The sequence below is a fragment of the Alosa pseudoharengus genome, unplaced genomic scaffold, assembly GCF_046254945.1.
Source record: "Alosa pseudoharengus isolate Yale_2024_CS ecotype anadromous, Long Island Sound unplaced genomic scaffold, YU_APseudo_1.1 YU_APseudo_1.1_scf_9, whole genome shotgun sequence".
In the NCBI taxonomy this organism is placed as follows: domain Eukaryota; kingdom Metazoa; phylum Chordata; class Actinopteri; order Clupeiformes; family Clupeidae; genus Alosa; species Alosa pseudoharengus.
Genome location: NW_027468881.1, coordinates 41,645,563 through 41,669,985, shown reverse-complemented (window position 1 = coordinate 41,669,985; position 24,423 = coordinate 41,645,563). Strand labels below are relative to the sequence as shown.

At 41.5% G+C, this 24,423-nt stretch overlaps 1 protein-coding gene across 1 annotated transcript in view; it reads right to left on the bottom strand.

Moving 5' to 3' along the window:
• LOC143115108 (sodium-dependent lysophosphatidylcholine symporter 1-like) overlaps nt 1–23,462 on the bottom strand; it is a 55,258-nt gene extending 31,796 nt beyond the window's left edge. Inside the window, exons 1-11 of the mRNA XM_076276985.1 lie at nt 23,051–23,462; nt 22,629–22,748; nt 17,962–18,086; nt 17,682–17,814; nt 17,341–17,419; nt 16,825–17,012; nt 14,975–15,065; nt 10,961–11,082; nt 8,658–8,741; nt 6,054–6,137; nt 5,084–5,196 (exon numbers count right to left, since the gene is read on the bottom strand). Of these exons, the coding sequence (XP_076133100.1) occupies nt 5,084–5,196; nt 6,054–6,137; nt 8,658–8,741; nt 10,961–11,082; nt 14,975–15,065; nt 16,825–17,012; nt 17,341–17,419; nt 17,682–17,814; nt 17,962–18,086; nt 22,629–22,748; nt 23,051–23,110 (1,199 nt within the window). The 5' untranslated portion in view covers nt 23,111–23,462. The remainder of the gene's footprint in view (nt 1–5,083; nt 5,197–6,053; nt 6,138–8,657; nt 8,742–10,960; nt 11,083–14,974; nt 15,066–16,824; nt 17,013–17,340; nt 17,420–17,681; nt 17,815–17,961; nt 18,087–22,628; nt 22,749–23,050) is intronic.
• Nucleotides 23,463–24,423: the final 961 nt, after the last annotated feature.

Genomic DNA, 24,423 nt, shown 5'->3' with positions numbered 1-24,423 from the left:
AAAACATTAAGACTGGCTTACAGCCAATCACAGTTCATACAGGGGTCCCCGGGTTTTTTGAGTAGTGCACGAGCGTTGAAATAATAAGACGCGCTGGGAGTAACGTTAGTCAGGCTGACTACAGGTGAAAGGATCCAGATGTGAGAGATAATTTTGTAAATAAGCTATTTTGTTTTGGTGTGCCAGTTGTCTTATCGGGAACTGTGTGTAATGAGTTTGTTTGTTTTGTAATAGTGTACAGACAAAAGTCTCATCAGTTAAGGGCTATAGTCGTGGGTGAGATAAGTGGCCTTGCTAGCAAGCTAAGTAAACTAGCCAGTTAACGAGTTCGGTTAAGTGTCTGCTGTGCGCTCGACGACGGTGAAGGAAAAACCAGATAGCGGTTTAGGCTACCGTGTGCCTTATACCTCCTATGGCAACGCTGGACGTCTCGCTCTCACTCCCTCTTGGTTGGATGTTTTCCCCCGCTGCTGTACTGTCACTGCCTCGTTGCCGGCGCGAGCTAACGTTGTTGGAGGTATCGTAACCCTTTTTGTTTTCAGGCTCAGCTGAGTGAAGCGGCTAGTCTGTTTGTAGCCTCACCGAGCACAAGCAACGACACAGGCCTGCAACGATAACTCCTCGATACCGTGCGGTATTGTGTGTGTGTGTGAAAGAGAGAGTGTATGTGTGGGCCCACATTGTTGTTGTCTTATGTGATGTTCAAATTGGTTGCCGTTGTCTGGCCTTAAGCCAGGCTAAGGGGTTTAGCCTTGAATTGACAACCTTATGGGTCGTTTAATATAGTATTTATACTATTACTCATACTTTAGTGTTTCTAAACCTAAACTTAGGCTATCTATTCATACTTCACTATTTCTAAACATAAACCTATTTACAGGGTGCTTGCGCAAGTCTTGAAAGTCTTAATAAGTATGGAATTTTGAAACACTGTTTTCCAGACCTTGAAAAGTCTTGAATTTTGTGTGAAAGTCTTAATAAAGTATGGAAAAAATGTATGGTAGAATCTTACAGTATGCTCAAAGGCATTGTGAAATGAGAAATAGGAAGGAAGGCTAGGCTATAAAACTATAATTTTACTAACACGTACTGTATTGGCCTAATGGAATGATATCCAATCAACGCTTGCTTAGCCTAGTCTGGCACCTTTTCGTCACTGCTGAGGTCTATTGACACATAGCTAGCCTAGTGGTCAACAGAAATGGGTCGTTGCGTGTTTTTGAGTCAATGGGCTAGTCCAGTGCCAAAAAGACAGAACATGGTCAAGTAAATAATTTTTGTTTCATAAAAATGTATTTGTTTTATGATGTAACCTTTGCAGATAATTTCTCATCTTTTGCTACTGGGAATGTCCAACCATTCCAGGTTACACAAATACAAGTCGAATGTAGGCTAGTTTGCCTCCCAGTGTTAAACTCAGTGATTACAAATACTTCACAACTTCTATAGTAAAGTGACATGCAATGTAGACTTCATAAGATATTCATGAAATATTTACAAAAACGGCAATGCTGCTTTACGATTGATGGACTTTTATTTTGACAAGTTTTCGTCGTTCTGTCTTCCACATTCATGAAAGGTTTGGTATGAATGTTGAGTCATGTCTCATGAAACAGTCATGAATGCTTTATGTGCAGTTTATGACAGCTGCTATGAATGTGTTATGAACTCACCCGTCAAGTAAAGTGTTACCGATAGTTTTTGTGACACTTGTTTGATGTGAAATTCATGTACTTGTGATTTTCATGTTTTGAAACATTTTCATCAGTAAAAGCATAATTTACTGTGAATAATGCATTTGTTAATTGAATTCTAGCCTATAAAAAAAATATTTCTAATAAACACAGTTGGTACAATCTCAACCAATGAAGTAGGAAGTAGGCACACAAGTATACAAGTACATAAAGTTAAGGTCTTGAGAAAAAAAAATCCAGTTTTAAAAAAGTCTGGAAAAAGTCTGGAATTTGAATTTGGAAAAAGAGCAAGCACCCTGTATTTAATCATACTGCAGTTCTTCTAAACCTAAACTTAGCCTATCAATTCATACTTTAATATTTCTAAACGTATACTTATTTAATCATACTGTAGTACTTCTAAACCTAACCTTGCTTAATCATATTGTGTTATTTATAAACTAAACCTTCTAACTCCGCTGTGCTAAAGATATTTTACAGAAGTGTGTTTACATCTATTACACTTGCTGGTCAAGTTCGTCAAGCCACAGGTTTTATATTGTATTTATGGATTGTTTTTATATCCTGGTATTATTCATACTATCTAGTCAGTTGGCAACTGATTGTACATTAGCTATACATAATTTATATATTCATTGTTAAACATACAGCATTTATATTGCACATTTATATATTTATTGTTATTTATAACTTTCCCATATCCTTACCTTTGTTAATAGAAATAAATTAACAGCATTTGGCATTAAAACTGTGGTATTTGTCTTGATGAGGGGATATTTATTAATTGTTCAGAAATGGTCATACTTGGAAATTTGATTTAACCCTTATAAGGTGTTCGGGTCTGTGGGACCCGTTTTCAGTTTTTAGCTTAATAAAAATGATACAAATAATTATTTTTTAAAACTAAGATTCATTGGCCTTGGCTCATTTTCTGTGAGGAACATAAATCAGAAAACATTTTCAATGAACCCCCCCTGCATACCCCCCCTTCACATTTATATTACACACAGGATGTTCGGGTCCACTGGACCCGGAACTAGTTAAAGTGTGGAAATCATAGGTCCAGTGTGTGTGTCAGTGTGTCAGAGGGTTTTGATGGTGATGCAGAGCAAATAGTTTCAGAAAGTGAGGATAACATTTCTGAAAAATTAGAGTCCGACACTGAGTTTGAAGAGGAGGATAAGCATCAGCCAGCTCCGAAATGTAAAAGAGCCTCAGGACTAGCCCTTCAGCAGCCAGGACAAGCCTGCAAGCAGCCAGCCCCAGGATCATCCAGTGAGCAGCCAGGACCAGCCTGTGAGCAGCCGGGACCAGCCCGCAAGCAGCCAGGACCAGGACCAGCCGTGCAAGCAGCTAGCCCCAGGACCATCCCGTGAGCAGCCAGGACCAGCCCGCAAGCAGCCAGGACCAGCCTGTGAGCAGCCGGGACCAGCCCAGAAGCAGCCAGAACCAGGACCAGCCCACAAGCAGCCAGGACCAGCCCGTGATCAGCCAGGACCAGCCCGCAAGCAGCCAGGACCAGCCTGTGAGCAGCCAGGACCAGCCCGCAAGAAGCCAGGACCAGCCTGTGATCAGCCAGGACCAGCCCGCAAGCAGCCAGCCCCAGGACGGAGCCCGCAAGCAGCCAGCCCCTGGACCATCCCGTGAGCCTTAGGACTAGCCCGTCAGCCTACATCGAAACGCAAGCAAACCTCAGGACCAGCCCACCAGCAGCCAGCCTCAGGACCGGCCAATAAGCAGCAAGCCACAGGACCAGCTCCTCAGTCAGCTTCAAAACGCAAGCGAACCTCAGGACCAGCCCGCCAGCAGCCAGCCCCAGGACCGGCCAATAAGCAGCAAGCCACAGGACCAGCTCCTCAGTCAGCTTCAAAACGCAAACAGGCCTCAGGACCAGACCGTGAACAGCCAGCCATAGGACCAGCCTGTCAGCCAGCTCTGAAACGCAAGCGAACCTCAGGACCAGCCCGCCAGCAGCCAGCCCCAGGACCAGCCGATGAGCAGCAAGCCGCAGGACCAGCCGTTGAGCAGCCAGCCATAGAACCAGCCATTGAGCAGCCAGACATTGGACTCGACTGTCAGCAGCTTGCAAATGACAACATATGGATGTCAAAAAATGGTAGAATTGAATGGTCTTCCTGCTCAAGAAATGAACTCCCCTGCATGGCTGCCAATGTGATTTGGATGCTACCAGGACCTACATGCTTGGCAGTCACTCATGCACAAGACATCAATTCTTCTTTTTACGTTTTCATGCCATCCCCAATCAAAAAATACATATGCAATACACACACAGTGAGACTCTGCCCCTCATGTGTGGTATAGTCTGGTATAAAATTGCTGTGTTCAATGGCTTCAATGTGTTGTTCAGACAGATGTTCAATTTCTAATGAAATTCAAATAAATAAAACTTGCTTCATTTGTACAATTGTTGATTATTTTCCAGTAATGCCTGTTTTATGATGCATTTCCTTATTTTGTTATATTTTAATAAAAAAATAAACAAAAACGAGTGGCACTTCTATTCATAATTGTGATTTAACAAAGGTAAAGGCAACACATTTAACATATGTGTTGTTTATATTACTTGCAATTGGGATGAAGTAACCATCTAGTGAGTATTTAAAAAAAAAAAAGTTTGATTATGTTGAATTAAAAGGCCTAAAATGCAATGGGTCCACCAGACCCAGCAGCACCTCCTGTGTAACAAAAAAACGAACACCCTATGAGGGTTAACTAAGCGTTAAAAGTAGTGACACAAAAAAGTAAGGAGAGATCCACCTTAACAGAACTCAGGCCTTTACCTTAAGTGAAACTACAGGTAAAGGGCGTTACATAGGCTAAAGTTACCTTGTTTTGTTCTTGCTTTAAACAGCTGTAATGCAGTCTAACGTTCTGACAAGCACACCAATTGCCTACCTTGTTCTTGCCCATCTGGAATAACTCTTCTAGCTTTGCTGCCTCCATACTTTCTGTTGTTTAAACTTGTGATACATCATGAGTATTGAATTAGTGAATTAGCTCAACATTGTGTGCTGATAACCACATATAGATAGATAGCCGAGTAAAAGAAAACAAGTAGCCTACGTGCCTGCATGCATATTGTGTCTCCTGCTCAAACACGCGCGTTAATTTTGATAAGTGTTCACTAAGTTACGTAATAGAAAATTGTAAATAGCCTGATGGCAGCTAATGGGATACTGTGCATAGTTGGGAAGGTATGGTGGGCCAATTTGGTGTGAATACACATTACACACACACAGGGAAATTTTTTCTTGTTGTTGAGCCTGATGGTACGCACAGTGCGTACGGACGTATCCCTGCAGGCGCGCCTGCCTTTAGTGACCACCATGAACTTGCACAACTCCAAAAGCTGCTACACACCTACTCACCATGGCAACAGGTAGAGTGCAGCAAGACTAGAGCCAGCCAACATGGACATCAGAATGAAGACCACCAGCTGACTCTTTACAGTGCCGATCACCGCCAGGGCCGGCATGTAAAACTGGAACAGGGGGAGAGCGAGCAGATACGATTAAGAAATGATGTCACTAAAGAAATGAGCTGATTAGTAGTAGTATGTTCTTAAGACGCCACCAATACAGTATTTATACAAAGTGGTGAGAAGATTGTAGTGGTAGTAAAACATATTTGTGCTCCTTCACAATACAATACTTGTACACTCCCTGGGGGAGCATCCATAGATATACAAGCCCTTAGATATGCAAAACCCATAAAAACCCATAAAAGCCCATAGATATGAAAACCCATAGATATGAAAACCCTTAGATATGAAAACCCATAGATATAAAAACCCTTAGATATGAAAACCCATAGATATAAAAGCCCATAGATATAAAAGCTCTTAGATATAAAAGCTCTTCGATATAAAAACCCATAGATATAAAAGCCCATAGATATAAAAGCCCATAGATGTAAAAGCTCTTAGATATAAAAGCCTAGATATCTACGGGTGCACCACAGTCAGCTCCAAGTTAACATGGAGACCCATGACTCGAGTCCTACCCGCCGTCATTTCCCAGTACCACCCCAGTTTTCTCTCTCATTTGCTTCCTTAACAAACATTCCAGAACCACAACCCTGAAACAAACGTCCTAATGGAGTCCTAGCAATTACAATGACACACAATGGAGGCCAGGGCCTCCCCTGGCCAGATGATGATTTAAAACTAATCTGAATATTCCCACACCAATGTTCTTAACAAAGGGATCGTTTTCATTGCTGTCCCTGCACCTCTCAGCCCACACCAACGTCAGTGAGCCGCTAAGACCCAGAGTGATGCTGGAGTCCTGAATAGGGCCTGTACTCTTTTACATCACTGAATTGGGAGGGCAGACTCACAGATAGGCCGATGAATATGGTTGTCTTCTTGCCAACTCTCACCAGCACCAACTGCCACAGAGGGATGGCCAACGTGGCTGAGGTCTGGAAGCAGGAAGAGTATTAAGATCTCATGTAGATATTGGTCTGGAAGCAGGAAGAGCATTACGATCTCATGTAGATATTGGTCTGGAAGCATTAAGATCTAATATAGATATTGGTCTGGAAGCATTAAGATCTCATGTAGATATTGGTCTGGAAGCATTAAGATCTAATATATATAATTTGGTCTGGAAGCATTAAGATCTCATGTAGATATTGGTCTGGAAGCATTAAGATCTAATATATATGTTGGTCTGGAAGCATTAAGATCTCATGTAGATATTGGTCTGGAAGCATTAAGATCTAATATATATGTTGGTCTGGAAGCATTAAGATCTAATATAGATGTTGGTCTGGAAGCATTATAGATCTCATATAGATATTGGTCTGGAACCAATAAGATCTAATATAGATATTGGTCTGGAAGCATTAAGATCTAATATAGATATTGGTCTGGAAGCATTAAGATCTCATATAGATATTGGCATTAAGATCTCATATAGATATTGGTCTGGAAGCAGTGTGAGAGCACATTAAGATCTAATATAGATGTTGAACATGCATGCTGTCATTGATTTACTTGCTGCCAGAACATATCAGTGAGTTGTTTTGCATTTTCACAATAAACTGCCGTGCAGCTGTCAAACTATCCACCATGCAATGGTGATATTAACAGAGACTTGCTGTTGGTATGTGTCTCAAATCCAGCTGAATGATTTCCCAGACAGGGATTAAGGCAGCTATGACTAGCATTTCTGGAAACCACTGAAACATGGATTTCTCTGGTCTGTTTAGCTGTGTTTTGCATGCACACTGCACATATTTATATTTAATTTATATTACTCTAAACCTCCTTCTGTAAATCAACTGTATACTACTGTCTACACTACACTATATTTCTTGACCTGTCTATGCACCACCTGTCTATACTTTATATATTACATCACATTGCACTTTTCTGCATTTTTTGCACTTCTGGTTTAGACGCAAACTGCATTTCGTTCGCTTTGTACTTGTACTCTGCACAATGACAGTAAAGTTGAATCTAATATGATCTAATCGCAAGCTGTTTTTACAGAAGTACACAGTGAAAAGCCAGTGAGAATGACGTCTGTTCAGCTGTCTTGTCCATCATTATCTTCACACAACTCAAACATACTGGACTTTACACCACAACACCAATATGTGCCCTGATCCAGCGCCTGCCACTGACATCACAGCAAAACAGACCACTCACCAGGAGGATGAGTAACTGACATCACAGCAAAACAGACCACTCACCAGGAGGATGAGTAACTGACATCACAGCAAAACAGAGCACTCACCAGGAGCAGGGGCGCCTTAATACCACCTGAGGCCCCTGGGCTACATGTCCCCCCACCCACCCCCCCAACCGCAAATATTAATTATGATTAAATGATACCCGGCCTGCGATCTGACCCGCCTACTTACATAACGTGCGCTTTTAGTTAATAAAGCCTAACATGCAGTGTAGCCTATCATTATTGAGATCATTATTATTATCATTACGAAAACAAGCGTTTCACTTTTACAACACTGGCTGTAGCAGGCTAAGTTAAATGATGGGTTACACATATGGACGTTTCAAGCTTTCAGACGTGCATGTGTTTGTCGTGTCGGGGGGTTCCCCAGGAGGGTTTTTTTGAAATTCTGTCTACATAACACACCATTTTTTAAACGCAGTTTGGGACAGAAATACTTTTAGCCTACAGAACAAGCAGCTGGCTCATGTGACGTGAATATTGGCTAGGCCTACCTTATGCATTATCACTAGGCTACCCTACATGGAGACATATCTCACGTTAACAATGGAGAAAACATAACGAATGGGTTAGCACAAACTTAGCTTTTGATGAATGGAGATGTAGATCACTAATTAATTTCTTTACGCAACAGCCCATGTGCGTTCACTCCAGTGAGACAAGTGAAATACATGTTTTTAAAGCCGTTTCATTGCCAGGTATTTGCTACAATATTTACCTGCTAACTTATATTTTCATGGACAGTTACAGGAATCAACGTCATTATCGTTGCTTCAATCCTATCCACGTTATCAGTCAGTCAGTTTGTCAGTCAGTTTCAGCCTCTCCTCTAGCTCCTCTACACACCCGTTGGGATTTATTAAGTTTGTTACATTTTGTTACACTTTAGAAGAGAAGACAAAGGGGGCCTCTGCAAGGATGTCATTGTCATTGTGCGATGTGCTCAATTATTTAGGCTAGCTCCAGAGTAGGCTAATGACTGATGTCGCGAATACGGACACGGCCGTTTATTATTATTGATAATAATAATTATTATTAGGAGGCCCCTCATTGGTCGAGGCCCCTGGGCTGAAGCCCAGGTAAGCCCCTGCATTAAGGCGCCAGTGACCAGGAGGATGAGTAACTGACATCACAGCAAAACAGACCACTCATCAGGAGGATGAGTAACTGACATCACAGCAAAACAGACCACTCACCAGGAGGATGAGTAACTGACATCACAGCAAAACAGACCACTCACCAGGAGGATGAGTACGAGGTGCTGGAAGTACTTGCCCATCCCGGCAGCATGGGTGCAGAAGAGGGCCAGGTTGCCCTGAGACAGCTGCACATCAAAAACAGATAGACGCCAATAATGCATTCATTATTCATCAATAATGCATTCATCTTGATTATGCCACAGCCCCTGCTATTGACATTCTTTGTTTTGGGGATTTAGCATAAGGCTGCTACCAACAGTTCACTCACAGAAACACATTAACTTGCTCTGCCATCACATTGATCTTCCTTATGACTACCAAGCACGTTAGACATATCTAGGCTATCTACACATATCGAGGCTACACAAAGCCTTGACAGGGGTATATGTATAACTGTTAAGTGATATTACGATAGCAGTTATGTGATATATTTGTCAAATTAGGCTTTCAGCTCAGATCTGTGCGCGTTCTCGGTGTTGGGATGATGTTGGCCAATCGTGAAACGTGGAGACGCACAAGACCGCCTCTATTAAAACACAATTACTTCCGCATTTATGAGCGATATCGTAATCTAGGCTGCGGTCATTTTTAGTGTCTAGCCTATAACATCAAATACATCGATTGTCATCAGATGGTGTATGGTATGCACATCCATAGTGCCATATTTGCACGCACAACACTGTAAAAAATATTTTTTTCTCGCTGATTTATTTTCACTAGCAACATGGGACTATTACAATAGTTTCACATCAGACTCAGAGGACTGCTTTACTAATAAAGTAAAATATAATTACAAGATTTTCATTGCTTTACTCAGCATGTTTGCATGATGCTTGCATGAGAAATACTTCCCAAAACAAAGAGCAGTTTATGAGTGCCATTGTTTTGGGATGTTTCCCTCATGCAAGCAACATTATGCAATCCTAAAAACAACATGTGATAGGGCTTTTTCTGTTGCTACCCCTTGATTCTGGAAGATATATATATAGATAGATAGATAGATACTTTATTGATCCCCAAGGGGAAATTCAAGAAAAATTTAGTAAGCCATTTTTGTCATTGGCCAACCTGGGGAATGAACCCAGGTCGGCAGCATGACAGTCTGGAGCTCTAACCATTGCACCACATGTGTGGAATACCCTCCTTATAGAAATTAAGTCCTATCCCACCATCAGTGGCTTTTTTCTTTCTATCTATTTTCTTTGGCCTTTGATGTCCATTAATTCTCCCCTTGTTTGTTTATTTATCTGATTTATATTTCTTTTCAGCAAAATATGAACTGCCATATTTAAGTTTACTGTACATTTTGATCTGGGCCTATAGTAGTAGTAGTTTTAATAAACGTATCTTCTTTTATCATAATTAGTTAATCATTATCATTACTATTATTTTTTGTATTTTCATTTATTTTTGTCACTTATATTTTTGTTTTAATCACTATATTAATTTTATTTCTGTGAGCACATTGCCTTTAAGTGTGCTATATAAATAAATGTGACTTGACTTGACTACACTGGTAGGCAAATGGAGAAAGTATTTACATGCTTATTGATGAGATTTCATTTAAATGTTTGATTGTGAGGATTCAGGAAACACAATACCAGTTTCTGTGTATGGTAAACGACAGAGCAGATCACTGATCTGGAGATGTATTAAACAGGAAGAATAATTAGGCTACAATAGCTTTTGGCCACGTTATATTCAAATCTGACTATACAATACTCAATGCTAGACAGTGTATTATCCAGTTATATTCAAATCTGTCTATAGTTGCAAGAATCAACTTCGTTCTATTAAATGTTGTTACCTCACTCCAACGGGTTGAAGCGGTTTCAGTTTGTATCGCAAAGACACTCACACACATGCATTGAATGAGCGCTCATACCACTATCCTACCACTTAATTGTGTGCCTCTATGTTTGATGACACCAAATTAGCAAGTACTTCCTCCTGATTGCGAAAACGATTGTTTTCTTTTTCCTGTCCGTCCGCGGTTCCTTGATCAACTGCGCAGCAAATGACCAGAGTAACAAAAGCACCACGCAGCAAATGACCAGAGTAACAGAAGCACCGGGCAGGAGTCTCCTCATCGGCACCGGGCTGCGGCCCATAGTTTGAGAAACACTGCCCTATAACACACCCATACACAGGCATACAACACACACACACACACACACACAGGCATACAACACACACACACACACACACACACACACAGGCATACAACACACACACACACACACACACACACACACAGGCATACAACACACACACACACACACACCCCATACACAGGCATACAACACACACACACACACACACAGACGAGCATGATGCCTCTGACCTGGAAAGCCAGAGAGGAGAAGAGGAAGCCGAAGACCAGCCAGACGTAGGGTGTGTGTCCCCACACCATCCTCATCCCGGTCAGGTACGGCACCTGCATGCGGTCCAGTTTACTCAGCGGAGCTGCCCACACCAAGAGTTTGGTCAGCCGTCAGTGCCAAAACAAAAACAATATATAACAATATATATATATATATATATATATATATATATATATATACTTATATATAAGAGTTTGGTCAGCCGTCAGTGCCAAAACAAGAAAAATATATAACAATATATATATATATTAGGGCTGTCAAAATAACTGATTAATTTCGATTAATTAATTTGAGAAAAAATAACTGATTAAAAAAAATAACGCAGATTAATCGTCTTGTATGACCTTTGACCCTGAGCCGTTGTAGTCAGTAACCATTAGACTGTAAAATAAAGGAGAGAGAAGAAAATGTGCTGCCTAGATCATTGATTGGAACATTTACTTTTCAAAAACGGCTTGATGGTATTGGTAAAGTGTTGATTAAAATAAAGTCCTCTGCAATGTATGTGATAAAAAACCTTCTTCCCGAAGTACTTTTGAATTTATTTCCTCAGCATATTAGGTCATAACATAGATTTTTATGCCCATTATTAAAATAACTAGATGTACCGCAGAGCGGTACAAAATATGACCGCCGCCCAGTCCAGCACATTTTTTCCACAAAAATAAATCACGCTGAAAGGCCTATATGATTCTAACTGTCTCACTAAATTGCATTATCCACACGTACTCAATTCTCACTGATATCTGCTAAACAACAAGTACCAAAACATGATTAGTTCATAGATTTCACATGTAAAATTCATTTTATACAACCCCACCTCCATCTTGCCTGTTCATAATTCTGAGAAATTCTTGAATTGTGTGCATGTGTGCATGTTCATGTTTATGTTGTGTGTGTGTGTGTGTGTGTGTGTGTGTGTGTGTGTGCGTGCGTGCGTGTGCGTGTGTGTGTGTGCGTGCGCTTGTGTGTGTGCCTGCGTATGTGCCTTTGCAAGCGTACATATGTCTACTGTGTGAGTATGTGTCATACGTATGATTACTGTGAATGTATGTGTGTGTGTGTGTATCTGTTTGTGCACATGTGTGTACATGAAATGGGTTAACATGACCCCTGGAGGCAAACATACGGAAAAAAAATGGTCATCCTAGTCCCTACAGTTCTCAAGATATTCACAGAGAACTGTGTCTGCCCTACCCTCCTTTCGGGGGTCCAGTCCAGCGGGGGGGCTACAGATCAAAACGAAAAGCGACGGTTCCATGCTATCCATGTGGGGTTACATGCCCACCAAGTTTTGTGTACCCCGGTCTTTCAGTGTCCCGGGAATCATTGTTGGTGTACGTCACTAAATGTACACATAAATTATTTTATTGTAAGGCCCCCCATGAACGAAAGTACACAAAACGTGGCATGCATTCGGAGGGTGTCATAATGATCCTACACTTTTAATTTCGTGCAGTTTTGACCTTGTCAGCCAGAGATATTGTGATGAAAACACCTAATTTTTTGCTTTTTAATTTTTAACTAGGTGGCGCTATACATGAAATAAGTGGTAATGGGATGGGTTGACATGCCCCGTTAAGACCAACATACATAAAAAAGGTGGACCTCCTAGGCCCTACGGTTCTCGAGATATTCACAGAAAACTGTCTCCGGCCACCTACAGGCCAGTTGGTGTATAGTAACATAAATTAATTTATTGTGTGGCCCCCCATAAACGGAATTCCGCAAAATTTGGCGTGCATACAGAGGGTGTCATAATGATCATACACTTCCAATTTCGTGCAGTTTTGACTATGTTAGGTCACAGATACCTTCAATTACAACACCTAATTTTTACTTTTTTGTGTTTAACTAGGTGGCGCTATACATGAAATGAGTGGTTATGGAATGGGTTGACATGGCCCCTTGAGATCAACATACAAAAAAAAAATGGTCCTCCTAAACCCTACGGTTCTCGAGATATTCACAGAAAACTGTGTCTGCCCTACCCTCCTTTCGGGGGGTCCAGTCCAGCGGGGGGGCTACAGATCAAAACGAAAAACGATGGTTCCATGCTATCCATGTGGGGTTACATGCCCACCAAGTTTTGTGTACCCCGGTCTTTCAGTGTCCCGGGAATCATTGTTGGTGTACGTCACTAAATGTACACATAAATTATTTTATTGTAAGGCCCCCCATGAACGAAAGTACACAAAACGTGGCATGCATTCGGAGGGTGTCATAATGATCCTACACTTTTAATTTCGTGCAGTTTTGACCTTGTCAGCCAGAGATATTGTGATGAAAACACCTAATTTTTTGCTTTTTAATTTTTAACTAGGTGGCGCTATACATGAAATAAGTGGTAATGGGATGGGTTGACATGCCCCGTTAAGACCAACATACATAAAAAAGGTGGACCTCCTAGGCCCTACGGTTCTCGAGATATTCACAGAAAACTGTCTCCGGCCACCTACAGGCCAGTTGGTGTATAGTAACATAAATTAATTTATTGTGTGGCCCCCCATAAACGGAATTCCGCAAAATTTGGCGTGCATACAGAGGGTGTCATAATGATCATACACTTCCAATTTCGTGCAGTTTTGACTATGTTAGGTCACAGATACCTTCAATTACAACACCTCATTTTTACTTTTTTGTGTTTAACTAGGTGGCGCTATACATGAAATGAGTGGTTATGGAATGGGTTGACATGGCCCCTTGAGATCAACATACAAAAAAAAAATGGTCCTCCTAAACCCTACGGTTCTCGAGATATTCACAGAAAACTGTGTCTGCCCTACCCTCCTTTCGGGGGGTCCAGTCCAGCGGGGGGGCTACAGATCAAAACGAAAAACGATGGTTCCATGCTATCCATGTGGGGTTACATGCCCACCAAGTTTCGTCTACCCCGGTCTTTCAGTGTCCCGGGACTCATTGACGGAAATTTGGGCATGCGAAAAAGAAAAAGAAAAAAAAAAAAAAAAAAATCTGACTAAACCTATATGACCGCCGCTTCGCTGCGCGGCGGTCATAATAATAAAAGAGTTTTTGAACTTTAATGTCACTAATGCTGATTATTCAATGATTGATTTGAATTTAAATATTTAAAATACTTTCACAGCAAAAATCATATATGCGATTAATTTAGATTAATTAATCACAGAGTATGTAATTAATTCGATTATTTTTTTTAATCGATTGACAGCCCTAATATATATACTTATATATACGAGTTTGGTGAGCCGTCAGTGCCAAAACAAGAACAATATATAACAATATATATAAATATATTATATATAAGAGTTTGGTCAGCCGTCAGTGCCAAAACAAGAACATAGTAAAATATGACCAAACCTTTTTGGCCTCTCAAAACAACATGATTCATAAAAGCATTGGGATTGAGACTGGATTGTTTAGCTGCTTCCCTGTGAAGCGCTTTGAGTGTCGAGAAAAGCGCTAAATGCAACGTGTTGTGATACGTTTAAGAAACGCAGCGTGTGGGAACTATTAGGCATCACTGTAGGAAAACAAGTGTAATGCAACGTATTGCACGCATTTGACTGCATGCAAAGTTTCTGCATGTGCTACTGTCCTTGTGGCAGACTACCATTCTGACTTGCATTCATGACATGTGACAGTAAATGTCACACTGTAGTTTTAAACCAAGCGGCTGGGGCGGACGATGGAGAGTTTGATATTCATATTCCCAAAAGAGTGAAATGACAGTATTTAAGCAGCTGCCGTGATAAGAACTAGTCCAATTCTCTAACTCTCCCTGCTTAGGCAAGAGCTCTCCCTCAATGCAGCAGCAACATTTAAAGACCCACGGCCATAACATCCACCGCTGCTTTAGCATAGGCCATAGGTCAGATTCTGTTAGCGGTGAGGTTGTCTCTTCCCAAGTCTTTATGAATTCTCTCCTCGACCTAATGACCGTTTCCAATGAGATCAAGTAAATAATCGGACATGCATGTCGGCCCTGGACTCACCCAGCTGCTCTTTGACTCCCAGGAACAGCACCACACAACACACAAAGTACAGCGCAGCCAAGATCACAGCGGCAACCACGTAGGCCCTCCTCTAGGGACAAAATGGAGAGAAGACAAGTCTATGTACACATAAAGTATTCACCATGAGAATATTAAAGTCTTATTATTAAAGCTGTAATATTTGTGATTATTCTACTGCCATCAGCTAAAAGACTCTATTATTGTATTTTTAATATCAGTAAAACTTGAGATGTTAGTAATTATTGAGTATAATCATTGAGAACAAGGGAACTGTTTTAGTTGTTGTCTATGGCTCAATGTGCCCAGTGGGTTGACACATCACATGGTTCATCAGTGGGTTCACACACGGCTCATTAGGTCTTGTGCTTCCTCTATCTAGGCTATGCTTGGGTGTGAATTGACAAGGAGGTGGCATTTGAGTAAGCCAAAAGAGGAACTTCTTGTTTACACCACAATGGAACTCACACATTGTACGTTCTAAGATGACTCTGCAGTTCTACCACTAATGGCGCACACTTTTAATGACAACTACCGAGTGATAAAAATAACTCTATGTATTGTGCTTGAACCAAAACAGAACCTATGTGTACACTGGACTCAGAGAAAATGCAAAGTGCTCAGCTGTTGTAGGCTACAAGGTCACTAAAAGAATCTTTCCCAATTATAATCTGACGATCCATCAGTAAGCCTACTCCTATCTTCCTCTCTTGCACCCACACACACATAGGGGAAGATCTGTAGCATGGCTGAAAACACGATCTTCCATCTTCAATCTGTTATCCCCACAAGTTTCAAGAAGTCCACCATCATTCCAGTCCCTGAGAAATCAACAGTGAGCTGCCTTAACGATTACCACCCTGTGGCTCCCACTTCTGTTATGAAGTGCTTTCAGTGGTTAGTTAAAGATCGTATTACATCCTCCCTGTCTTCTGCATTAGATCCACTCCAGTTTGCCTATAGGCCAAACTGAGAGACCTGAACATCAGTCCCTCTCTGTGCAGTTGGATCCTTGACTTCCTGACTGACAGGACACAGGTGCTACGGCTGGGAAACATCATCTCGTCCACTCTAAGGCCCGTTTCACACCGGGTGATTGGCGTGAGCGTGTCAGCTGCGTGGCGTGTCCTTTTTATTTCGGCTCCCATGGTAACAGGTTAGAGCTTGCACACCGCCTGCGTGACAGGCACAGCTCGAGCCGCGCCGAAAACACGAGCATGCTAGGAATAGCACTCACGCCTATTTGTCACGCCACACGCAAGCGCGTTGGATGCGCGTTGGAAGCGATTCCATTCAAAACAGCGAAGAAAAAAATGAGGTGAGAAAAAGAGACGTTGTAATGAGGTGAGAAAAAGAGACGTTGTGATTGGCAGAGAGGCCGCCGCAGCGCTGCATCAGCTTCTGGTGAACGAAGACAGAAAACACCACGCAGCCGCCACGCAACAGACACGCAACGTTCACGCCACATTCCTACCACTCAGCACTGGTGACCTGCAGGGATGTGTGTTAAGCCCCCTGTTTGATTCGTTGTGCTCTCATGACTGTATGGCAACTCACACCTCAAACACCATCATTAAGTTTTCTGATGACACCACCATAATCAGCTGTATCAAAAGTGATGATGAGTCTGCTTACAGAGCAGAGGTGGCAACCCTGACATCCTGGTGTCAAGACAACAACCTGCTGCTCCACATTTTGCATTTGAAATGAAAGTATTGCTTTTTGTTTGATATCATTTAGGCCAATTTCCAAATATCAAATATATAAATGGCCATTTCCAAAGGGACTTTAGTCAGGTTCATATTTTCATCGGAGGCAACTGAACAGCTCACTGTGTTCTGCAGGGTGTCTGTGAGCGGCGAGACAGTGTTATTGTTGGACGGGGAAGAGTGGTTTAGACGCAGAGAATCACTCTGGTTCAGCATACTGCAGTCTTGGGCTCTCTTTGCATGGTACACCCCAACAATCTGACCCTGAATGGCCGCGCCAGCCAGCGTCGCAAAGACCTCCATTCCCATCCCTGAGAGAGAGGGAGGGATGGAGGGAGGGAGAGAGAGAGAGGGAGAGAGAGAGAGAGAGATCCATTAATGGGAAAAGGTATTCCAAGCAACAGTTTTACAAACTTATTTGCATACATATGCATACTCAAATTGAAATTCCATTTTATGGCCCATCACTTCCTTATTAAGGCTTCCTGTTAGCAGATGCAGGAAGTACATATTTATTCCCTTGGCTATCACCCCAGGCCATTTCTGGTCTTGACTATCGGACATAGACAGAAACCCAAACTTGGCAAAGTCAGGCCCCATTGACTGCAAATAAAAAATTAAAAAATAAGGGCCTCTTACGGTATCCAGTTGCAGAGTCTCTATCTCTCTGTCCTCCACCAAGGAACATGTTGAGTGAAGAGTATGGAACATGATAGCACTAGAACATGACAGAGAGATGACGTCCTGTAACCAAGGTGACACAACAAGGAAGGAAAACAATATGCAATATAGCGCACCAGTGTACCATGCTCTGTTACCATGGCAATACTCCAGAGGGGAGACACTCAGTGCCTTCTCTGGCAGAAGGAGGAAATTAATATGTGGAAGAATGCGTAAGAGTCACGTTGAGATTTGTGTTTGGCGTGAGTGGACAGATTGGCGTCAGGGTGAAGTGTGTGATGACGAGGGGCAGGTCTTACACTCATGAAGGTGTCAAACAGACAACACCAGAGGAAATACCAGCAGAAGCTTGTGGCAGGAGTCATGGTGGCCTGAGGGGTAAACCACAGCATGACGTAAGACAGAACCCCAAAAGGTGTGGTGAACACAATCCTGAAGACACAGAAACAGGGTGAACACGTATCATAAGAACCTGCCATCAGCCCAATGTTGTTGTATTAATAATAAGTTATTGCTTAATACAACCAAACTACACATAGATTTTTAATGTGTCCAAATATTTGTGTCATTTCTACTCACCATGGGATGAGCTTGCCGATACGTGTCCGGCCGCTCTTGCTGACGGCGTAGCCCACCAGGGGGTCAGTGATGGCATCCCAGGCCCGACCGAGGAACAGAATGAAAGACACATTGAAGGGGTTCATCTGTTCGTAAAGATAAAATGACGTACAGAAGTAACCTTATATAGTATTATTATATTATAACAACTCGTAACTAAAGCTGTGGGGCTGTAAAGAACTAGAGCTAAATAACTAGTAATAACTACCTACCTAGTCACTATAACTAGTAATAACTACCTAGTCACTAGAGCTAATAACTACCTAGTCACTAGAGCTAATAACTAGTAATAACTACCTAGTCACTAGAGCTAATAACTAGTGATACTAGTCACTAGAACTAATAATTACCTAGTCACTAGAGCTAATAACTAGAAATATCTACCTAGTCACTATAACTAGTAATAACTACCTAGTCACTAGAGCTAATAACTACCTAGTCACTAGAGCTAAATAACTAGTAATAACTATCTAGTGAAATAACTAGTAATAACTACCTAGTCACTAGAGCTAAATAACTAGTAATAACTATCTAGTCACTAGAGCTAATAACTAGTGATACTAGTCACTAGAGCTAATAATTACCTAGTCACTAGAGCTAATAACTAGTAATAACTACCTAGTCACTATAACTAGTAATAACTACCTAGTCACTAGAGCTAATAACTACCTAGTCACTAGAGCTAATAACTAGTAATAACTACCTAGTCACTAGAGCTAATAACTAGTGATACTAGTCACTAGAGCTAATAATTACCTAGTCACTAGAGCTAATAACTAGTAATATCTAACTAGTCACTATAACTAGTAATAACTGCCTAGTCACTAGAGCTAATAACTACCTAGTCACTAGAGCTAAATAACTAGTAATAACTATCTAGTGAAATAACTAGTAATAACTACCTAGTCACTAGAGCTAAATAACTAGTAATAACTACCTAGTCACTAGAGCTAATAACTAGTGATACTAGTCACTAGAGCTAATAATTACCTAGTCACTAGAGCTAATAACTAGTAATAACTACCTAGTCACTATAACTAGTAATAACTACCTAGTCACTAGAGCTAATAACTACCTAGTCACTAGAGCTAAATAACTAGTAATAACTATCTAGTGAAATAACTAGTAATAACTACCTAGTCACTAGAGCTACATAACTAGTGATAACTACCTAGTCACTAGAACTAAAATAACTACCTAGTCACTAGAGCTGATAACTACCTAGTCACTAGAGCTAATAACTACCTAGTCACTAGAGCTAATAACTAGTGATACTAGTCACAAGAGCTAATAACTACCTAGTCACTAGAGCTAATAACTAGTAATAACTACCTAGTCACTAGAGCTAAATAACTAGTAATAACTACCTAGTCACTACCCAGATAGCAAAGGGGCGTTGAATCCACGTTGAATCAACCTCCGCCGCTTCAAGCAAACGTGGATTCAACGCCCCTCAACGCCCCTTTGCTATCTGGGTAGAGCTAATAACTACCTAGTCACTAGAGCTAAATAACTAGTCACTAGAGCTAATAACTACCTAGTCACTAGAGCTAATAACTACCTAGTCACTAGAGCTAATAACTAGTAATAACTACCTAGTCACTAGAGCTAATAACTAGTGATACTAGTCACTAGAGCTAATAACTACCAAGTCACTAGAGCTACATAACTACCTAGTCACTAGAGCTAATAACTAGTGATACTAGTCACTAGAGCTAATAACTACCTAGTCACTAGAGCTAAATAACTAGTCACTAGAGCTAATAACTACCTAGTCACTAGAGCTAATAACTAGTAATAACTACCTAGTCACTAGAGCTATAACTACCTAGTCACTAGAGCTACATAACTACCTAGTCACTAGAGCTAATAACTAGTGATACTAGTCACTAGAGCTAATAACTACCTAGTCATTAGAGCTAATAACTAGTAATAACTACCTGGTCACTAGAGCTAAATAACTAGTGATAACTACCTAGTCACTAGAGCTATTAACTACCTAGTCACTAGAGCTAAATAACTACTTAGTCACTAGAGCTAATAACTACCTAGTCACTAGAGCTATAACTATCTAGTCACTAGAGCTACATAACTACCTAGTCAGAGCTAATAACTAGTAATAACTACCTAGTCACTAGAGCTAATAACTACCAAGTCACTAGAGCTACATAACTACCTAGTCACTAGAGCTAATAACTAGTGATACTAGTCACTAGAGCTAATAACTACCTAGTCACTAGAGCTAAATAACTAGTCACTAGAGCTAATAACTACCTAGTCACTAGAGCTAATAACTAGTAATAACTACCTAGTCACTAGAGCTATAACTACCTAGTCACTAGAGCTACATAACTACCTAGTCACTAGAGCTAATAACTAGTGATACTAGTCACTAGAGCTAATAACTACCTAGTCATTAGAGCTAATAACTAGTAATAACTACCTGGTCACTAGAGCTAAATAACTAGTGATAACTACCTAGTCACTAGAGCTATTAACTACCTAGTCACTAGAGCTAAATAACTACTTAGTCACTAGAGCTAATAACTACCTAGTCACTAGAGCTATAACTATCTAGTCACTAGAGCTACATAACTACCTAGTCAGAGCTAATAACTAGTAATAACTACCTAGTCACTAGAGCTACATAACTACCTAGTCACTAGAGCTAAATAACTAGTAATAACTACCTAGTCACTATAACTAGTAATAACTACCTAGTCACTAGAGCTAATAACTACCTAGTCACTAGAGCTACATAACTACCTAGTCACTAGAGCTAATAACTAGTGATACTAGTCACTAGAGCTAATAAGTATAAGTATAAGTATATATACTTTTTTGATCCCGTGAGGGAAATTTGGTCTCTGCATTTAACCCAATCAGTGAATTAGTGAAACACAAACAGCACACAGTGAACACACAGTGAGGTGAAGCACACACTAATCCCAACGCAGTGAGCTGCCTGCTACAATGGCGGCACTCGGGGAGCAGTGAGGGGTTAGGTGCTCAAGGGCACTTCAGCCGCAGCCCACTGGTCGGGGCTCGAACCGGCAACCCTCCGGTTACAAGTCCAGAGTGCTAACCAGTGGGCCACGGCTGCCCCACAATAATAATAACTACCTAGTCACTAGAGCTAATAACTAGTAATAACTACCTAGTCACTAGAGCTAATAACTACCTAGTCCCTAGAGCTAAATAACTAGTAATAACTACCTAGTCACTAGAGCTACATAACTGTCTTTGCAGCAGTTGCTGTGTGATATGTTGCTATTTATTCATTTTTTTATGTGATGCTATTTATGGTGCTATGACAGACAAACAATGACTTGGTCCATGAGAGGAAGTGAAACTGAGTTAAGGGCAGTAATGGACAATAGTGGACAATGGAGAGCTTGGGACGCAGTGAAGTGATAAGAGGCTCATATGCATAACAGTGTCTACTCTGGAGACTTCAAAAAGAACACAGAGTTCTACTCAGAGTGGTCAACCACAACGCCCTCTCCCTTCCTGCTCACGTAACAGAGGTCACAGATCTACATGTGGAAGTGTGTCTGTGCCACTCTCTGTGCTATAGCCTCCACTCATTTCTCAGTTTGTAGTTGCTCTGCCCCGTCTCGCTGTAATGTGCACTGAATACTACTGTAGGTGAGCATAGTGCACATGGGACTGAACTGATAACTAGGTGAGCATAGTGCACATGAAGACTAGGTGAGCATAGTGCACATGGGACTGATAACTAGGCGAGCATAGTGCACATGGGACTGATAACTAGGTGAGCATAGTGCACATGGGACTGAACTGAAGACTAGGCGAGCATAGAGCACATGGGACTTTATGAACTTTGTGAAAGTCTGCAATTGATAATGTCCTCCCACAGATACGTATTGATAATGTCCTCCCACAGATACTTATTGATAATGTCCTCCCACAGATAAGTCATTTTTAATTTGCTTTTATCTAATTATTTTGACAGAAGCCATAAATCTGTATCTTACCGGGAGCATCACAGTAAAGCCCTTCATGCAAGTACAGAATGTACATAATATTCATTATCACCCGGAGAGAAGAAATACTCTTTTCTGATTGGCTGGCGGGTGGCCTTTAATTCTGAATAACAGGACACCGTTCCATATCAATGCTTATGAATGGTAACTATAACAACCGTAGTAGGACGAGGGTTGCAGCGCTCTAGAATCTTTTGGTTGCAGGCTTCCCAACAATGGAATCAACTGTAAACAAGCTAACTGTCCATGCTAAAGTTGTACAACAAGCTGAACTAGTGAGCTTCTTTTTAAACAGAACCGCGTGTTTCCAGTGGCAACCGGGTGATAAGCGGGATAACGGCCTTCGAGGTGTGTCCAGTTATACGGAATTAATGGACTTGGGCGGAGGCAACTCCCCTCCGCTGCGCGTCGGGGAGTTTTTGCCCCTCGCCCTTGTCCATTAATTCCGTATAACAGGACACCTCGGCGGCCTTTATCCCTTACGTAACAGTGTGCAAATGTAAGGTTTAGAAAGGCAGAAGTTTTGTGTAATACACCGCTTCCTGTTGGCAAATAAAAGTCCAACACAACCCCCATAACGCGTAGGCTAATGACAACATGATGTTAGACAATCTTACCAACCTGCACAACATCCAGTAAGAATATCTGCATGAAGAAACCTTTGGCATTGCCTGTCATCTGATATGGCATTCCTCCAACTGCATAACACAGTTTTCTATAAAAAGGGATACCAGGAGCAACCTGGAGAAGAAAGAGTCATAGGCCTAGTGATGACCACATCTTCAACAGCCTTTAGGTTTGCATGGCTCCAATAGGCGTCATGCTGGAGCCCACAATACGGTACATTGTATGATAATAACTTGCACCATAGCCTTGTCTTGTCAGCAGAACTAAGAACCTCAGAATTATCACTTCAGAATCAAACAACTTCAATCACTTTAAATTAAACTTTTGATCATGCTCGCCTACCCACTTGTTAAAACGACCAGATCCTAATTTTAAAGATTAGAGTCCTCGCCCAAATTCACCCAAATCTACCATACCTTACGATGTTCATCTCCAGTCTCAGTGGGATCGCATGCAGCATCAATATCTGTTGTCATTTTACTAAATCCAGAGGAGTTGAAAACGTTACAGAAAAGTTGAAACTTTTAATACACGAAGGCGGGGCATCTCTCTTTCTCTCTCTCTCTCTCTCTCTCGTTGCCATCTCAACAACAGTAACCGTGCACAGTCGTGATACCAAAGATTGTTAAGGCGGAGGAAATGAAAAACATTGCGCAGTCCGTTAAAGCGTAACCCTAGAGTCTCCAAGCAGAGCTAACCATTTGGGATATTATGGCAGCGTAAAAGGCGTGGATTTCGACTAGCTTCCATCTGCCATTTTTGTACAAAAAAAAAAACGTTTGCATGCGTATTGATTTTATTCTTTTAAAACTAGTTGACATAGCTCACTTTATCAAGGATAGACCCAAAGAGGATTTGGTTTGGCCGAGGAGATGAGCACACGACTGGCCCCGAGCCGCGGTGCAGCCGCCGCCTCAGAAATGTTTTGAGGGCTTCGGCCAAGCGTAACGTAGGACACGGGGGAGAAGAGGAATGCTCAATCTGTCATATCGGACATGGGGCTCGGGTTCCCACACCTTTTGGCCAACCTTGCATTAGCTGTCCTCAGTACAAAAATAATTAAAACTGAAAAATAAAAACTCTGCTCTTCGTGTGCTTAAGAACAGCTGTCCATTATGGTTGTGTTTTTACAGTGCCGCTGCTGGCCATTTGGATGTCTAAGCAGAACTGCTTTGTGGTGAATCCCCCCAACCAAACCCCAGCATTGTTTGTGCCACATTATAGCACAATATTAACAATAATATGCATACTATTAAGTTGGTATTAACAGCCTTCATTGCTTTGGAAATTGAAGACATGCATGACATGATGCTATCTAGACATTTTCTGTTTGCAATTAAAAGGAGATTGAGAGGACCCATCATTGCATGTAACATGCTGTTGCTGCATTTCGACACTGACTGTAAACGTTCGGAAGAATAAAAAGCAGTTTAAAGTGAAGCTACTCATATTTATTGGCTAAATGTCGGTGCCCCCGACGCCAATTGGTGCACTACGCACAGTGTGTGATGCGCGTGGTGGTAGCGGAGGCACTGTGTTTTTGAATTATTGTAGGCTACATGTCAAATGTGAGTTTGAATCCACTGGGTGAATCAGTTAGTGAACAGCAACAAAATGTATAATACAGTGCAAACATGTAGGCCTAAAGTTTGAGCGATAAAAGTGTTCCTGGCCATGGTGGCCTTGGCGGTCCTGACCCTGAAGGAAAGAGCTTTTTAACAGGGCAACCACTGACCAGTCTGAGGTCGGGGTGTGTAGTTGGGAGCTGGCACACTGACCAGTCTGAGGT